This window comes from Solea senegalensis, linkage group LG9 (genome assembly GCF_019176455.1).
Source record: "Solea senegalensis isolate Sse05_10M linkage group LG9, IFAPA_SoseM_1, whole genome shotgun sequence".
NCBI classification, from domain to species: Eukaryota; Metazoa; Chordata; class Actinopteri; order Pleuronectiformes; family Soleidae; genus Solea; species Solea senegalensis.
In genome coordinates this window covers 18661325-18674279 of record NC_058029.1, presented here as the reverse complement: position 1 = coordinate 18674279, position 12955 = coordinate 18661325, and the positions used below count along the sequence as shown (strand labels likewise).

General features: G+C 39.3%; 1 protein-coding gene across 1 annotated transcript; it reads left to right on the top strand.

Annotated features, from left to right (window-relative positions):
* Nucleotides 1–2649: 2649 nt before the first annotated feature.
* On the top strand, nucleotides 2650–12951 carry rundc3b (RUN domain containing 3b). Its single transcript, XM_044034503.1, has 11 exons — nucleotides 2650–2887; nucleotides 6478–6593; nucleotides 6976–7109; nucleotides 7477–7562; nucleotides 8260–8349; nucleotides 9093–9173; nucleotides 9776–9950; nucleotides 10255–10412; nucleotides 11163–11309; nucleotides 11536–11657; nucleotides 11744–12951. The coding sequence occupies exons 1-11, from the start codon at nucleotides 2793–2795 to the stop codon at nucleotides 11887–11889; spliced, it is 1350 nt and encodes a 449-aa protein (XP_043890438.1). The 5' UTR covers nucleotides 2650–2792; the 3' UTR covers nucleotides 11890–12951.
* The last annotated feature ends 4 nt before the right edge of the window (nucleotides 12952–12955 follow it).

Genomic DNA, 12955 nt, shown 5'->3' with positions numbered 1-12955 from the left:
GGTGCTATTCAAACTGGTTTAGTTTTGGAGACATTATTTTAATTAAAAACATATTTGCCAAACATTTCAAACAATAGAGAATTCATATTCTCGCAGTCCAACTGAGAGCATAAACTTTTACGTTATAAGGTATAAAGCAAATCGTTTCACAGTTCACGTTCTGCGTATATATATACACTACCTCTAAGTTAAATGTGTTGTATAAATTAGAACTATTGTATTTCAAACTTATTGCTGAGATGAACACTGAAGAATTATACCCCCACTAAATTTCTTACTGCTGAGTTCTCCAACATTTATCTTTCCTGTATTCTCCTGTAATGAAACTTATCTCCTATTTCTGTCTTTTTCATTCTTGCTAGATTTATAATCTTACTTTTTTGTACCATAAATTCTGTTCTTATCTCTCTGAGGTTACTTATTTATCCAATCCAATCCAATCCAATTTTATAAAGCACATTTTTAAACCACCACAGGCTGTACAAAGTGCAGTACATGCAATACAAATCAACAATAAGAGGGCTAAAACACATCAAAGCCAATAAAAGAACACAAAAGACAAAAGAAAAATAAGAAAATCAGCTAAAACACACATAAGAAACAACTCATGTTATGTAATTGGATCTTGTGGAAAGCTGTGTTACTGTAGGCTTGTCTTTCCAACTTTCTTCCCTTATTCCCCTATAAATAAATTAATTCATTCAGTCTTTATTCATTTATGTTTGTTCTCTTTTTAACCTCCCCCCTTCATTTTCACTTGTATTTTTCTTACCTTTACAAATGTATGTAAATGTTTCTTCTCGTTTCATATGTGCAATTGTTTCTAAATCTCTTTTTCTATGAGGAAAATTAGTTGAAAGTGCTTCTTACAGAACCGTTTTGAGTGTCAGTCATGTTTAATGAGGGTTGTTCAAAGGTGACTGATTAGTCTGTCGGCGTGACAACAAAAACAAAATGAGCACAGAGGTGGAAGAACTCTCATTTGAATGTCAGAAAGCCACGTGTTGCTCTTAACTACATCTTCTTTTTGTTTCACCTTTCTCACACTAACACTTTACCACATCCTCAAGCAGACTCAGGCTCAGACTAACCATTGCTTCCTGGAGGGGAGAAGTGAGGTCATATAGAGTTCTGTCCTGTGTCACCCTAGGGAGAGTTTGATGAAGATTGATTAAAAGAGGGTTTAATAATCAAGTGCAAATTTCAACAATTTCAATGGTAAAACAAAAACACATCAAGTAAAGAAAATAATGCCATCATATGGGTAATTGTTTTAAGTTATTAATAGAGATTAAAGTAGCTTCACAGGGTAACAGCCTTAAAACATTGTAACTCCTTGTTATACAAGACAATAGAGTCTTGTATAAAGTATCTTACCAGATAATGACTTTGGTAGAAGTTGAAGTTAATTTAGTTAATTAAGTAATAGTCTTAAAGTATCATGACATTTACTGTACTTAAGTATCAAAAGTAATTTTCTGATATAAAATGTACTTAAGTTTTAGAAGTAAAAGTAAAAGTATTACAAAAGTGAGGAATTAGGATTGAGCCATGGTAGCTGGAAGGTTGTGGGTTCAATTCCTGGCTCTGCTGGTCTATATGTGAGTATGAAAAGATGTGTGAATGGGTGAAAACTATAGTGTAAAGCAGCTCATCAAGACTATAAAAGCTCTATATAAATACAGACCATTACCAACTCTTCTTCTGCTGATTTTATTTGGTAGTAACGAGTAACAAAGATAGTTAGAGGAAATGTAGTGGAGTAAAAGTAAAAGTTGCTAGAAATCTAAATAACAAAGGAAACTACAGATATGAATGTTGTACTTAAGTACAGTAACATTACAACAATGTGTATATACAGTACATCAAATGTACACCACTGCTAAATATGCCACCTCTCAGGTGCCTGAGGTGCAGATGTGTTCAGACTGACCTCCACCTTCATTTCAATTGTGGTGAGGGAAGGAGTGACGAGTAAAATGAGTAAATGTTGATCAATATTTTTTTAGTGAACCTGCTGTTTCATTTCAAGCCAATAGGTGGTGCTCCCCTCCTTCAAGATATTCTTATTGCCATTGCAATTGGATGATCAGAGGTTGCAGTTTCAGGAAAAGATGTATTCCAAAAATACTTCTAGTAGTTCTAAAGACTTATTCCACCAAATATTAATTTGTCTCAATAATTTCAGTATTAAAAGTTAATTCCATCCAATATTTATAAATTAATACTATATTTAGGCCAGTTTGTAGTATTTAGGTGAAATTATTTTCATCCGGCAGGAACTGAAGATATATAAAAGTACTTTTTTGTGTGAATGAGCTTTTACATGTCTATTTATATAAGGAGCCATGTCACTTTTATGGAGGCAAACATTTTGGATCACCACTGACAAGTGTCAACAGATATATTATTCCAGACATCTGGAATTTACACCAGTCAGATATGAGACTTGACGTCCATCTTTTGGTCATTAAAACAAGAAAATACTTTACTAAATTAGATTAATTAAATAATTGGACGTTCAATTATATGATTTGTTAATATTCAAACAGTCACAGTCTACAAAAGGTTAAATTGCCTTTTGTGTGGCTGCGGAGCTGCCATTTATTTTGAAAGTCCAACAGGAAGTCCATAAAACACTTGCTTCACGCATGTTAGTGTTTGTGTTACCCCGCCTCAGCTGAGCAGCAGCGTGGGTTCCTCTCCACCTGAGTATCGGGGACAATTGCTGGTACTGACCCGGTGTGGAGGCAGCGGAGGAGGCCGGCCGCAGCCACGGACACGAGCCGGGAATGGCGTCGCTCAGCGTGGGTCTGCATGTCATCCGAAAGCGGGGAATAGGCAGGAGCGCCGCGGTGGAGAGGAGGAACCTGCTGACGGTGTGCAGGTGGGGTTTCCTCACATTGATGAAAAACAGACTGTATATGAATTACTGAGAGCTCATTTGTAGATTGTAATGTAGAAATTTCGCATTTATTATGTGTCATGATGTCACCATGTCGGCTGGATGAGTTATAGGTTATAGTGAGATGAGACTAAATAACCTGGGTTATCTGAGGAAAATCCCACCATCATGTATATTGAGAATAATACAAATATTCACACACTAAACCTTCCACAGTGAGTCATCAGGGCTGTGTCAAAACGTTTTGGGGCCCCGTGGTAAAAAAAGTACTAAAGGGGCCCAGCATCACTCTGAACCAAAGTAAGCTAGTGTCATTGTGCTTATTCAGCGTGTTTCCAACAATGGTGTCCTGTGTTATTATTATTAATTGATAGGAATTGTGATGGCAATGATCACAATATCAGAGGGAATGGTGATTTTTACATCACTGTTCTCATTTTCAATGGAAAAACACATTTTAAATAATTACTGTGTGGTATTTGTGCAGATCTGTGAAAGACAAAGATGTTCTCTTCAGTCTGTAGAATAAGATGTGTATAGATCAAGACAATAATTAATCATAAATTATGTTTTGACACACATTTTGGCTTTAAAAAATACTGAGCCTCATGAGATTTGAAAATTGCAGTAGATCATATTGTGATTTCAATTAATTGTTCAGGCCTACTTACAATGTGTAACTTTTGTTGATTTGTGTTGTTGATATTATTATTCTGCCTCTGTTTGGCGTTTGTGAACAGAAACAATACAACATTATTTGTTTGGTGCATCTGATATCAGGCTCTGTAGTGATAAGCAATACTATCAGGCCTGACTGAGGAAATGCTCTGGTGTGGTTTAGACACTGTCTAAAAGACAGAAGCTGGCAGAGCTGATGTCTCCTCATGTCGGTGCTGCTCAAATAAATGAAGGAAACTTGGGCAGAAGTTACCTGGCTTAAGAAGAGGGAGAGTACAGTACAGCGGGATAATGGCAGAGAAAACTATGTTAAGAGATGCTTCATCCATGTTCAGTACACAGACTTTATGCACTTTGTTGTGAACAAATAGAGAAATCCTACACTTTTAACTTTTCACAGACATTTTGTTTCCTCCAGTTAGACAGATATTGTGATGTATCGCTATATGATTGTCTTGCAATACATTGAATATCACAGAATCGTTGTTTCATGATATTATTGGTATCGTGGATCATGTATCGTGTATCATATCATGATTTCCACTCCTATTGAAAATGCTGAGATTAGTAATGAGCATATCTGAGGGACAGCTCAGGTTGAAAGGTTTGTAAAATAAAGTGCATGTAAAAAAAAATTATATTGGATAATGATTTTTAAGTTGGAGCTGGAGATTTAAAAGACCAAAGAGAAGGTTCTGCAACAGAAGGAGTCAATTCTGGAATTAGAACTGAACAATTTAGTAATAGTTAATGTAATGTACAGTACTTTAAGATTTGTTTTTGTGGTGTGGTAATGTGCCACTGCCATCATTCTTTTAAAATCTTTAAAAAGTTTTAACTTTTAAAAAGGGTCACACACTTTGGCACGCTATGGCATTGTTTCCATAAGCTTCTGCAACGTCACAAGATTTGTTTCTGTGTCTAGTGTTGCATTCATTTTTCACCAAGATCTTGTATTGATGATGGGAGATTCGGACCACTGCGCAAAACCTTCTCCAGCACATCCCAAAGATTCTCAATGGGGTTAAGGTCTGGACTCTGTGGTGGCCAATCCATGTGTGAAAATCACGTCTCATACTCTCTGAACCACTCTTTCCATAATTAGAGCCAGATAAATCCTGGCATTGTCATCTTGGAATATGCCCGTGCCATCAGGGAAGAAAATATCCATTGATGGAATAATCTGGTCATTCAGTATATTCAGGTAGTCAGCTGACCTCATTCTTAGACCTAAGACCTGACCAACTACAGCAACCCCAGATCATAGCGCTGCCCCCACAGACTTGTACAGTAGGCACTAGGCATGATGGGTGCATCACTTCATCAGTTAAATCCAGGTGGTGACTTTTTTTTGGCCATTCAGTGTACATATTGCAAATCAAATCACTGTCACAATATATGTCAGAAAAATCCAAATTAGATATTTTCCCCAAATCATTAAAAAAGCTGCATAAGTTGCTTGCTTTTAAATAAAATGAAATTCACTCTTGAGGATATAAATTTGTAGAGAGATGGTGTACACACACACACACACACAGTCACCTGTGTTAGCTGTTGTGAATATTGATTTGTGCACCCATCAGTGCTGCTGCTGGCAGATGTCGCTAATTGACTGACGGTCCCTGTGGTTTGTGTGGAACAGATACAAAGGTGTACAGTGTTTATTTCTTAGAGTGAACCTAGTGTTAACGGATCATAACACCAACTGATAAAACCTGGTGTGCTCAGGCTTTGGTCAGGTGTGACTGTGCACGGCTTATCCTCCTCCATTGACATCTCTTAAGACAGACGGTGTGGGGGAAGTGTTTTGACACACAAGTCTGACTCCTTCACTGTCCTCCCTGCCTCTGCACCACACCCGCCTGACATTTATTGCATTTAATGAGTTAAAGATTTAAAACCATTACCTATACTACTATACTCAAATGCAAGGATGATAACTTAAATTGTTTTCTAATATAAAATAGTTTCTAACATTTATGCGACGCATTCTTGAAATTGGAATAGAAACACTGTAATCTGTAATCTTTAATTTACCTCTTCTTCGCCTACTTTAGAACCGAATAATGAATCTTCACAGTGATATGACAACTGAGAGCCTCACTCATGGAAATGAGTGTAAATTTCCCGGGAAGGAACACGTACATACACACACACAGTGTGGTCATCCTGCTGCTAAGCAACGGGATGGGAGTGCAGCGAGATATAAAGTCAGATTACATAGTACGACTGAAAGGGCTGCACACAGTCATGATAGAATTTACTGGGCATGCACACGTGCAGACGCAGATGGACATCACAGTCTCCTCCATTAACTCTCTTCCTGTCTAATTAGTTGAAACCAGATTAGGCCGAGTTGGTGGGTGCACATTATTGCCACACTGAGCTGCTCATCAAGGCTTTCATTGCAGTAGGTCAATCATTAAAATCCATACAGACCAGGTGTGTTTTGTTATGTTTATGTTGTGATTGCTGACAGAAAAAAAAAATGAAACATAGTGTTTTTATGAATTTAAAAAGTTTATTCTACTTTTTGTTGGTCCTCATTTGCATTTGGTAAAATGTACATTATCAGTCGGGATGCGTTTTCCCTCTTTGACCCATTTAGTCTGGGATCAGATGACGACAAAGAAAGTGGTTCATCATGGTGGAATCTTAAATGTCACCATGGAAAAATGGTGATCAATCTCTCACAGATTTGAAACAGATTTATTGTTGCACTTCAAGTCTGAGGCTACCACATGCTGACATTTATCTGGATCTCAGAAGAGAATTTTCTTTCCAGTTCCTTTCCCCCGATTATAATTGCATCACTCTTTTCTTATGAAATCCTGGTGACATCGTCTACTACATTCTGTGCTGGTAAAATTGTGAACGGCATCTTCTGTGTCCAGGTTTTCAGTGAAGACTCTGCTCGACCGCTCCTGTTTTGAGACGATAGATGACTCCTTTCCTGAATTCATCAACTTTGTGTCCATCCTTGAGCACATATTCAATCATCGACTCAAAGGTGAAAAATAAAAAAACATTATTACTACTCATGCACATGCACATGCAGATACATAAAAAGCTTTTAAGCTTGGTTTATGAATCATGCGGCTCCTGTTGGATGATACTAGCTGTCAGTCACACTGATGTCTACTCACATGTGTCAAGCTTTATCATCTGTTTTCCTCAAAACTGGAACATTCATTTTCTAATATTTTACCCTTCATATGAGGATAAATCAGCCAATCGCTGGACAGGTCACAGGTCAGGCCAGTCCATCGCAGGAACTTGCAAAACATCCAAAAACAGTGTGACACCAGTGTGATTGACAGCTAGCATTCTTATGACTGTGTGTCAAAACTCACACACACACGCATGTAAATTCTCCTGTCTCCTTCTCTTAGGTCAGACAACATGGTTTGGCTATGAGAGTCCTCGCAGTTTCTGGGATTACATAAAAGCAGCCTGCAGTAAAGTCCCTCATAATTGCATCCGGAGCATTGAGAGCATGGAAAATGTGCGGTCATCAAGAGCAAAGGTGAAGCTAAAACCTTCACTGGCTGTTTAGCTGAAGGCTAAGATCACATTTATTTGCCTTGGGCAGAATTCCACATTTAAAAAAACTTAAAAGGGAGAAAAAGGTTAGACAGAATATTTTCCTTCTCAGAGATTTCCTTTTGTATCCAAGCAACACTGAAATTGTGGTTGAAATATCCCCAATTGAAATAAATAGTAAACGGAACTCCGTCGAAACCTATTGACTAAGGACCGATGGATGGATAGATAGATCATTTATGCTCTCGGTACACGAGGACATTTCTAGATATTTTTTTGTAATGAATGTTGGGAATGCTGATTTGTTGGTTGTGTTTTGTTTGAAGTGTGTTTTCCTCCTGTGTGTGCAGGGCAGGGCATGGATCAGAGTGGTGCTGATGGAGAAAAGACTCTCAGAATACCTCTCATCTGCTCTGAGGGACCTCAAAACCACCAGGTCTAAATGTGGTGCTCAAAAACACATAATTATCTCCTTCACCACAGTTACACAAGTTGACCTTATTCATCGTCAGTGTGCTGCAGGTTTAATTACTATGTCTGTTTTATTTAGCTTGATGATGATCCAAACTTTTTACAATGTATCTGCTCATATCCAGTCATATCCTAATCCGGTATGTGTATCTGCCCCAATATAGAGCTGCACAGCACAAACATTTTTTCAGAAAGAGGAGCAGCTGTGCGGACTGGACTGCAGGACTAGCTAAACCAACTCTGTGTTTTGTGCAAAATGTCTTTCTGTACAAACACTGATGAGTGTCGTCGCCGTAAACTTGAGCTAGAGCAACATTCACCTGCATCGTATAAAAATACGACCAAACACCTGATTCATGAAATAAATCACTTCACTTCTTGTAAAGGTCACTACGAGTCTCCGTGATGGACCTGCTCAGTGAAGTAGCCGACTGACGGCACATGTGAAAGCTCTGTAGCTGGAGTAAAAGATCAGGGAGAGGTGTTTGCTTATCACCTCTCTTACTAATTAGTAAAAAATGCCCAATCTGCTCCAATCCAATAGTTGAGATTGGGATCAGGACATCCCTACTTCTTATGCTTGACCTCCAGCAGTTCACACTTTTAATTTAATTTTAATTAGAAGGAGTGAGTGTTGTCATGCATTGTCATGTTGACTCTAGGAGGTGTTACGAGGAAGGCGCAGTCATGCTGGGAGAGGAGGCGGGGCTTTTAGCAGACACACTGATCGGACTGAACACCGTCGACTTCAGGTACTAGTAATGTTCCCCTGTTTCTTGCTTGGTCAGTCCTGTTTCCTCCTCCTGTTTTCAGTGTGTAACTTTTTCTGCATGGAACACATTTTTGGAAAAGTGTTGTCAAGCAAAAAGGCAATGCTTTTAATCATTTTGAGTGTGATCCAAAAGGCTTTCATCAACATTCATAGAGCTGCAATTACAGTGCCTCAGTGTCTGCCAGCTCTCCAGTAGAAATACATCATGGCTTAAATACTAAATAATGTATAGAAAATGGTCTTAAGACACCCTCTGTGAATTTATAGTGGAGCCTTTGTCCTCTTTCACCTTTGTTGCAGTTATTTATGCACATTTAGCATCTTTTCAGGGTTTTGAAGACGTCGCCACGTGATATGATTCACATATCAGTACTGTATATCAGGAAGTAACCTTAAGTAAATAACAGGTGCTGGTGGATCTTGTTGTGGTTGTTGCAGAAATATGTGACAGGGCAAGGAGGAAGTTACAATTTTATCATCGTTGAAGTTAAACAGCAGGACATTGATCCCATCTTAGGTTAAATGTTGAATTAAAAAAAGAATATAAAGCATATTTGCAGTCTTCCTCTTATTTATTCCTTCCTTAAAACATAAACGGAAATATGAAAAGAGTTGGAAAAACAAATGTAAAAGTTCTTGGATAAACTTCCTTGTCTTTTTTTATATGCTTACAGACACACATTGTTGAAGTGTTGAGTGTGCTTTTACTTCTTCTTTTTCAAGCTTCTGTCTGAAAGGTGACGGCCTGGACAGCAGCAGCCCCACTGTCATCGACTACACACCGTACCTCAAGTTCACTCAGAGGTATGTCATATCAAACAATAGCACCTGGTTACAGTACGTTCACATTTCTATATTTAAAAATTACCTTAGCTTTGAAACTGTTATATTGTTACAGTATACCTGAGGTTAGATGTCATAGTATGTGAGGTTTGGAGCGTTTGTTCAACCTTATTTGGTACGATTTCCTTTGTCACGTCAACATAATGTGAAAGGTACTGGAGATGAAATTAATTGAATGTACTGTTGTGTGTCTGCTGTAAAGTGCAGACACACAGGGGAACCAAACAAGATGACATGATGGCTATTACCCAGGATCCCCTGCGACTTTCTGAGCCATCAAACTCGGCCTTTTGATATTGTCTACTGTAGACTTGATGTCAAAAACCTTCTACGCTCTCATATTGTCTGTTACAAATATGCCAACTGCTGTCTAGTCCTTGTCAAAAAGACTGGGAACCCCTGTGTTATTGGACACATTTTCACATTGACCTCTGCCATTTGTGGGGTTCATGCTAGATATTTCTGCGTCATATTTATTGCATCCTTTGTTTACATTACGTTTTACGTCACATTACTGTATTTTCTGTGTATTAATGTGAGTCAATCTGTGGTTCCCTGTGCAGCACAGACAGCATCAGCAGTGATGAGGAGGAGATGAGGACTCTGGGGAGCAGCGGCAGTGAGAGCAGCTCCCCGGACAAAACAGCCACCGCTGCCTCCATCTTCACTGAGCAGAGCAACTTGGTCAACAAGTGTAAACGCTTTGAGCAGAAGTATCGAACGGCGCTGGAGCAGAAGGTATCATATACGTACATGTGTGTTGTTTCCTGATAATTAAATTTGCTGTTAATGTGTGCCAGCCTGTCATTTTTCTTCAATCAGAGGCTTAAATTGTTAAAGGAGTAGAAGAAGTCCTGGGAATAGTAATATACACACATATACATTCTTCTTCTTTCATCTAAACATGCGTGGTGTGTATTTCCTCTTTGGCTTCTTCAGGCATCTCATTTACTTTGAGCAAAACAAATAATTTAGCTGGAGCAGTGTGTTTCCATCCAAGTAAGTGGCTAATTGGAGCGTATATGTGTTTGTTTTGCCTCAGGGCTACTTGGAAGAGCTGGTGCGTCTACGGGAAGCCCAGCTGTCGGAGGCCATGTCTCATAACAAAGCTCTTCAGCAGAACCTAGCAGACGCACACCTGTCACACACACTAGAGAAGGAACAGCTTGAGTACATCATACTGGAACTGCAGGACCAGCTGTGAGTTAATTCTCTTCACTGTGTTTGTCAGGGAGAGGCTGGAGGTTCTAGGTGGTTCATTGTGTCTACACTGACTTCTCAGAGAGCACTGCCATGTTTGAGTGTGAGGGTCCCACAGCCTGGGACCCTCACACTCTCTCACTGATAACATGACTGCCAGCAGGGACAGAGGAAACAACAGATTTAAGCCATATAACTAAATCTCGCCTTAGAGTATCTACCCCGCTTAAGTGGCCCAAAGATTGTGTTTGGTGCCTTTTTCATCTGGGATGCAGTTTGCATGTTCTCCTCGTGTCTGCGTGGGTTTCCTCCGGGTTCCTCCCACCATGAAAACACGTATGAATGTTAGAATGTTAGACACATTCGGTCTGGTTGGCCCACGTGTGGCAGTGTGCTCAGTCAACCCTCCGTGTGACTTTGAAGTTTTGTTGTGTAATTATGCCCTATGAGAGTCAGGTTTACTCACAGTACCATTGTGCCGAGGGAAACTTCCCCAGTCGAGATAATCTGCAAGATTATTAGATGAGAAGCAGCAGCAATATTTTAGACCAATAAGATAAGCCTGTGTGACTGTTGACCATCCAGCGATGTTGCATCCTCAGTAGAAGCATGAATGGAGATGGTTAGAGATGTATATCTTAAAACTTGAGTGATTCAATAATTATTTTTCCACTCATGTTTTTGAACTTAGCGGCAACTGTTTGATCAAATCTGTACGAAGACCTGATGACGATGGACTTTTGTTTTTAGGACAGTGATGAAGAACAATGATTTGCGGTCCAGACAGGAGTTGACAGCCCATCTGACCAATCAGTGGCCATCTCCTGTTGTCCTGGATGCCAACGCTGTTGCCTTGGACACGCTGCTGTACAGGAAAAGCACTGGACAGTGGGAGGAGTATGTTGATGACATCACATGGCCCAGCTTCTGTGTTTAGTTGTAGGAGCTGATGATTTCAACTCCATTACTGGATTGAATTTAGAATGAATCTGACTGTTTTTTAGGTTTTGCTTATTAAATGAGTCCAATCCTAATTTTTATCACTGATTTATTGATTGATTGATCATTTTCTGTTCTTGCCAGCACTTGTTATGTGCATAAACGTAATTGATCTTCTCCACAGGAAGAGTTTCCAGAGTCTGGAGCAGTTGTCTGCAGACATAAGCCTCTCCCAGAGTTCTCTCGAACCATCACACACACTGAGTGTGGAGGCCAGGACTGTTGGTGCACAGTGGCGCCGCAGGGGTACGTCACCGTTTGCAAATGCGCTCTGCTGTCAGGAAGGTCTTCACTCTAATTTGAGTACTAACAATATGTCACATCTCATTCAGATAAAGAGGAGACCCCGTCTTTAAGAGGTCTGTGTGGGTCACTGACCTCCGTCACCAGCTACAAGTCTCTGGCCAGCCTGAAGTCCAGCGAGTGTTTGGCCAGTCCTGCAACGGAAATCAGTAGTCCAGGAATCACCCCTTCATGAGGAATGAAGAGCTAAAAAAAAGCCCCACAGATTACCAACGGGGCCAGACAACACAGGGACTTCGTAATTGTAGTTGATCTTGATATTTCTATTCTGTATGTGGAGGCCAGAGCTTTAGCAGTTGGACGTCAGGTTCTCAAGATGAAAATCTGGTGTAACATGATCTTTGAAATGAGGTGAAAGCAGCTCCAGTACACCAAATAATGTCTTACAAAAGTACCTCTGAGCTTTAACACTGCTCACTTGGTGCAGAAGATGTAATAAGTGTCTTCAGACTGTGTGCGTTGATGTGTTTGTTTTGTTCTGTAGGCGTTTAATCTGTGGAGCATAGTTTGTTTTTTGGATTATAAAACTGTACAGTTTATGTATGGCATTTTGGCAATTTGCCATGTCACTTTACAGTGTTGAGAAGACGGTGACGAGCTTCTGTGTCTTTCTTTCTCTCCAGGGTTTCACTGCATGCTGAAAATACAGACTGTCTTGGATCAGCGTTAAGGAGAAATCATAAAAGCGTGTGATCTTGTTTCTCATTAGTTTCTTATGCTCTGTGCTGTTACTGCTGCCACTTAACTCTTTTTCACATATGTCACAATGTCATCAAGATTTTTTTACATTATCTAATGTCACATTCTGTTCTTGGGTGTGGGTGTCATTGTTGTCAAATGTTGAAAATAATGCAGTATCACATGGTTTGTTCTCAGGAAATGACCACTATGATTAATACACCCCTCATTTCTGGGTTAAGCTTTATTTATTATTCACGTTACTTGACTTGCTTAACTTGAATTGCAGTATTTTAGTTTAATGTCTCATTTTCACAGATAAATCATTCACTAAACTCTAATATAATCCAACAAGTCTGAGAAATAAAAAAAAAGTGTGTACAGTATCAGCATAATGTATATATTCATAAATTATTGTCACTGGCTGAGGACCTCAACAGTGACCTCATGACTTTGCGTTTAGCTCATTTCAGCAGTCATTTGCATAGACACACAGATGTTTAATGAGAAATGCCCTTTTTAAATCATTATTTTGAATAAACTCCACTTGCTGAATTGATTCA

What these genes read in the sequence shown, in the direction of transcription:
- rundc3b (XM_044034503.1), top strand. Translation starts at nt 2,793, where the DNA reads ATGGCGTCGCTCAGCGTGGGTCTGCATGTCATCCGAAAGCGGGGAATA. An exon ending in AGGGACCTCAAAACCACCAG is followed by an intron (nt 7,563 to 8,259) that starts GTCTAAATGTGG and finishes TGTTGACTCTAG; the next exon opens with GAGGTGTTACGAGGAAGGCG. An exon ending in GAACGGCGCTGGAGCAGAAG is followed by an intron (nt 9,951 to 10,254) that starts GTATCATATACG and finishes GTTTTGCCTCAG; the next exon opens with GGCTACTTGGAAGAGCTGGT.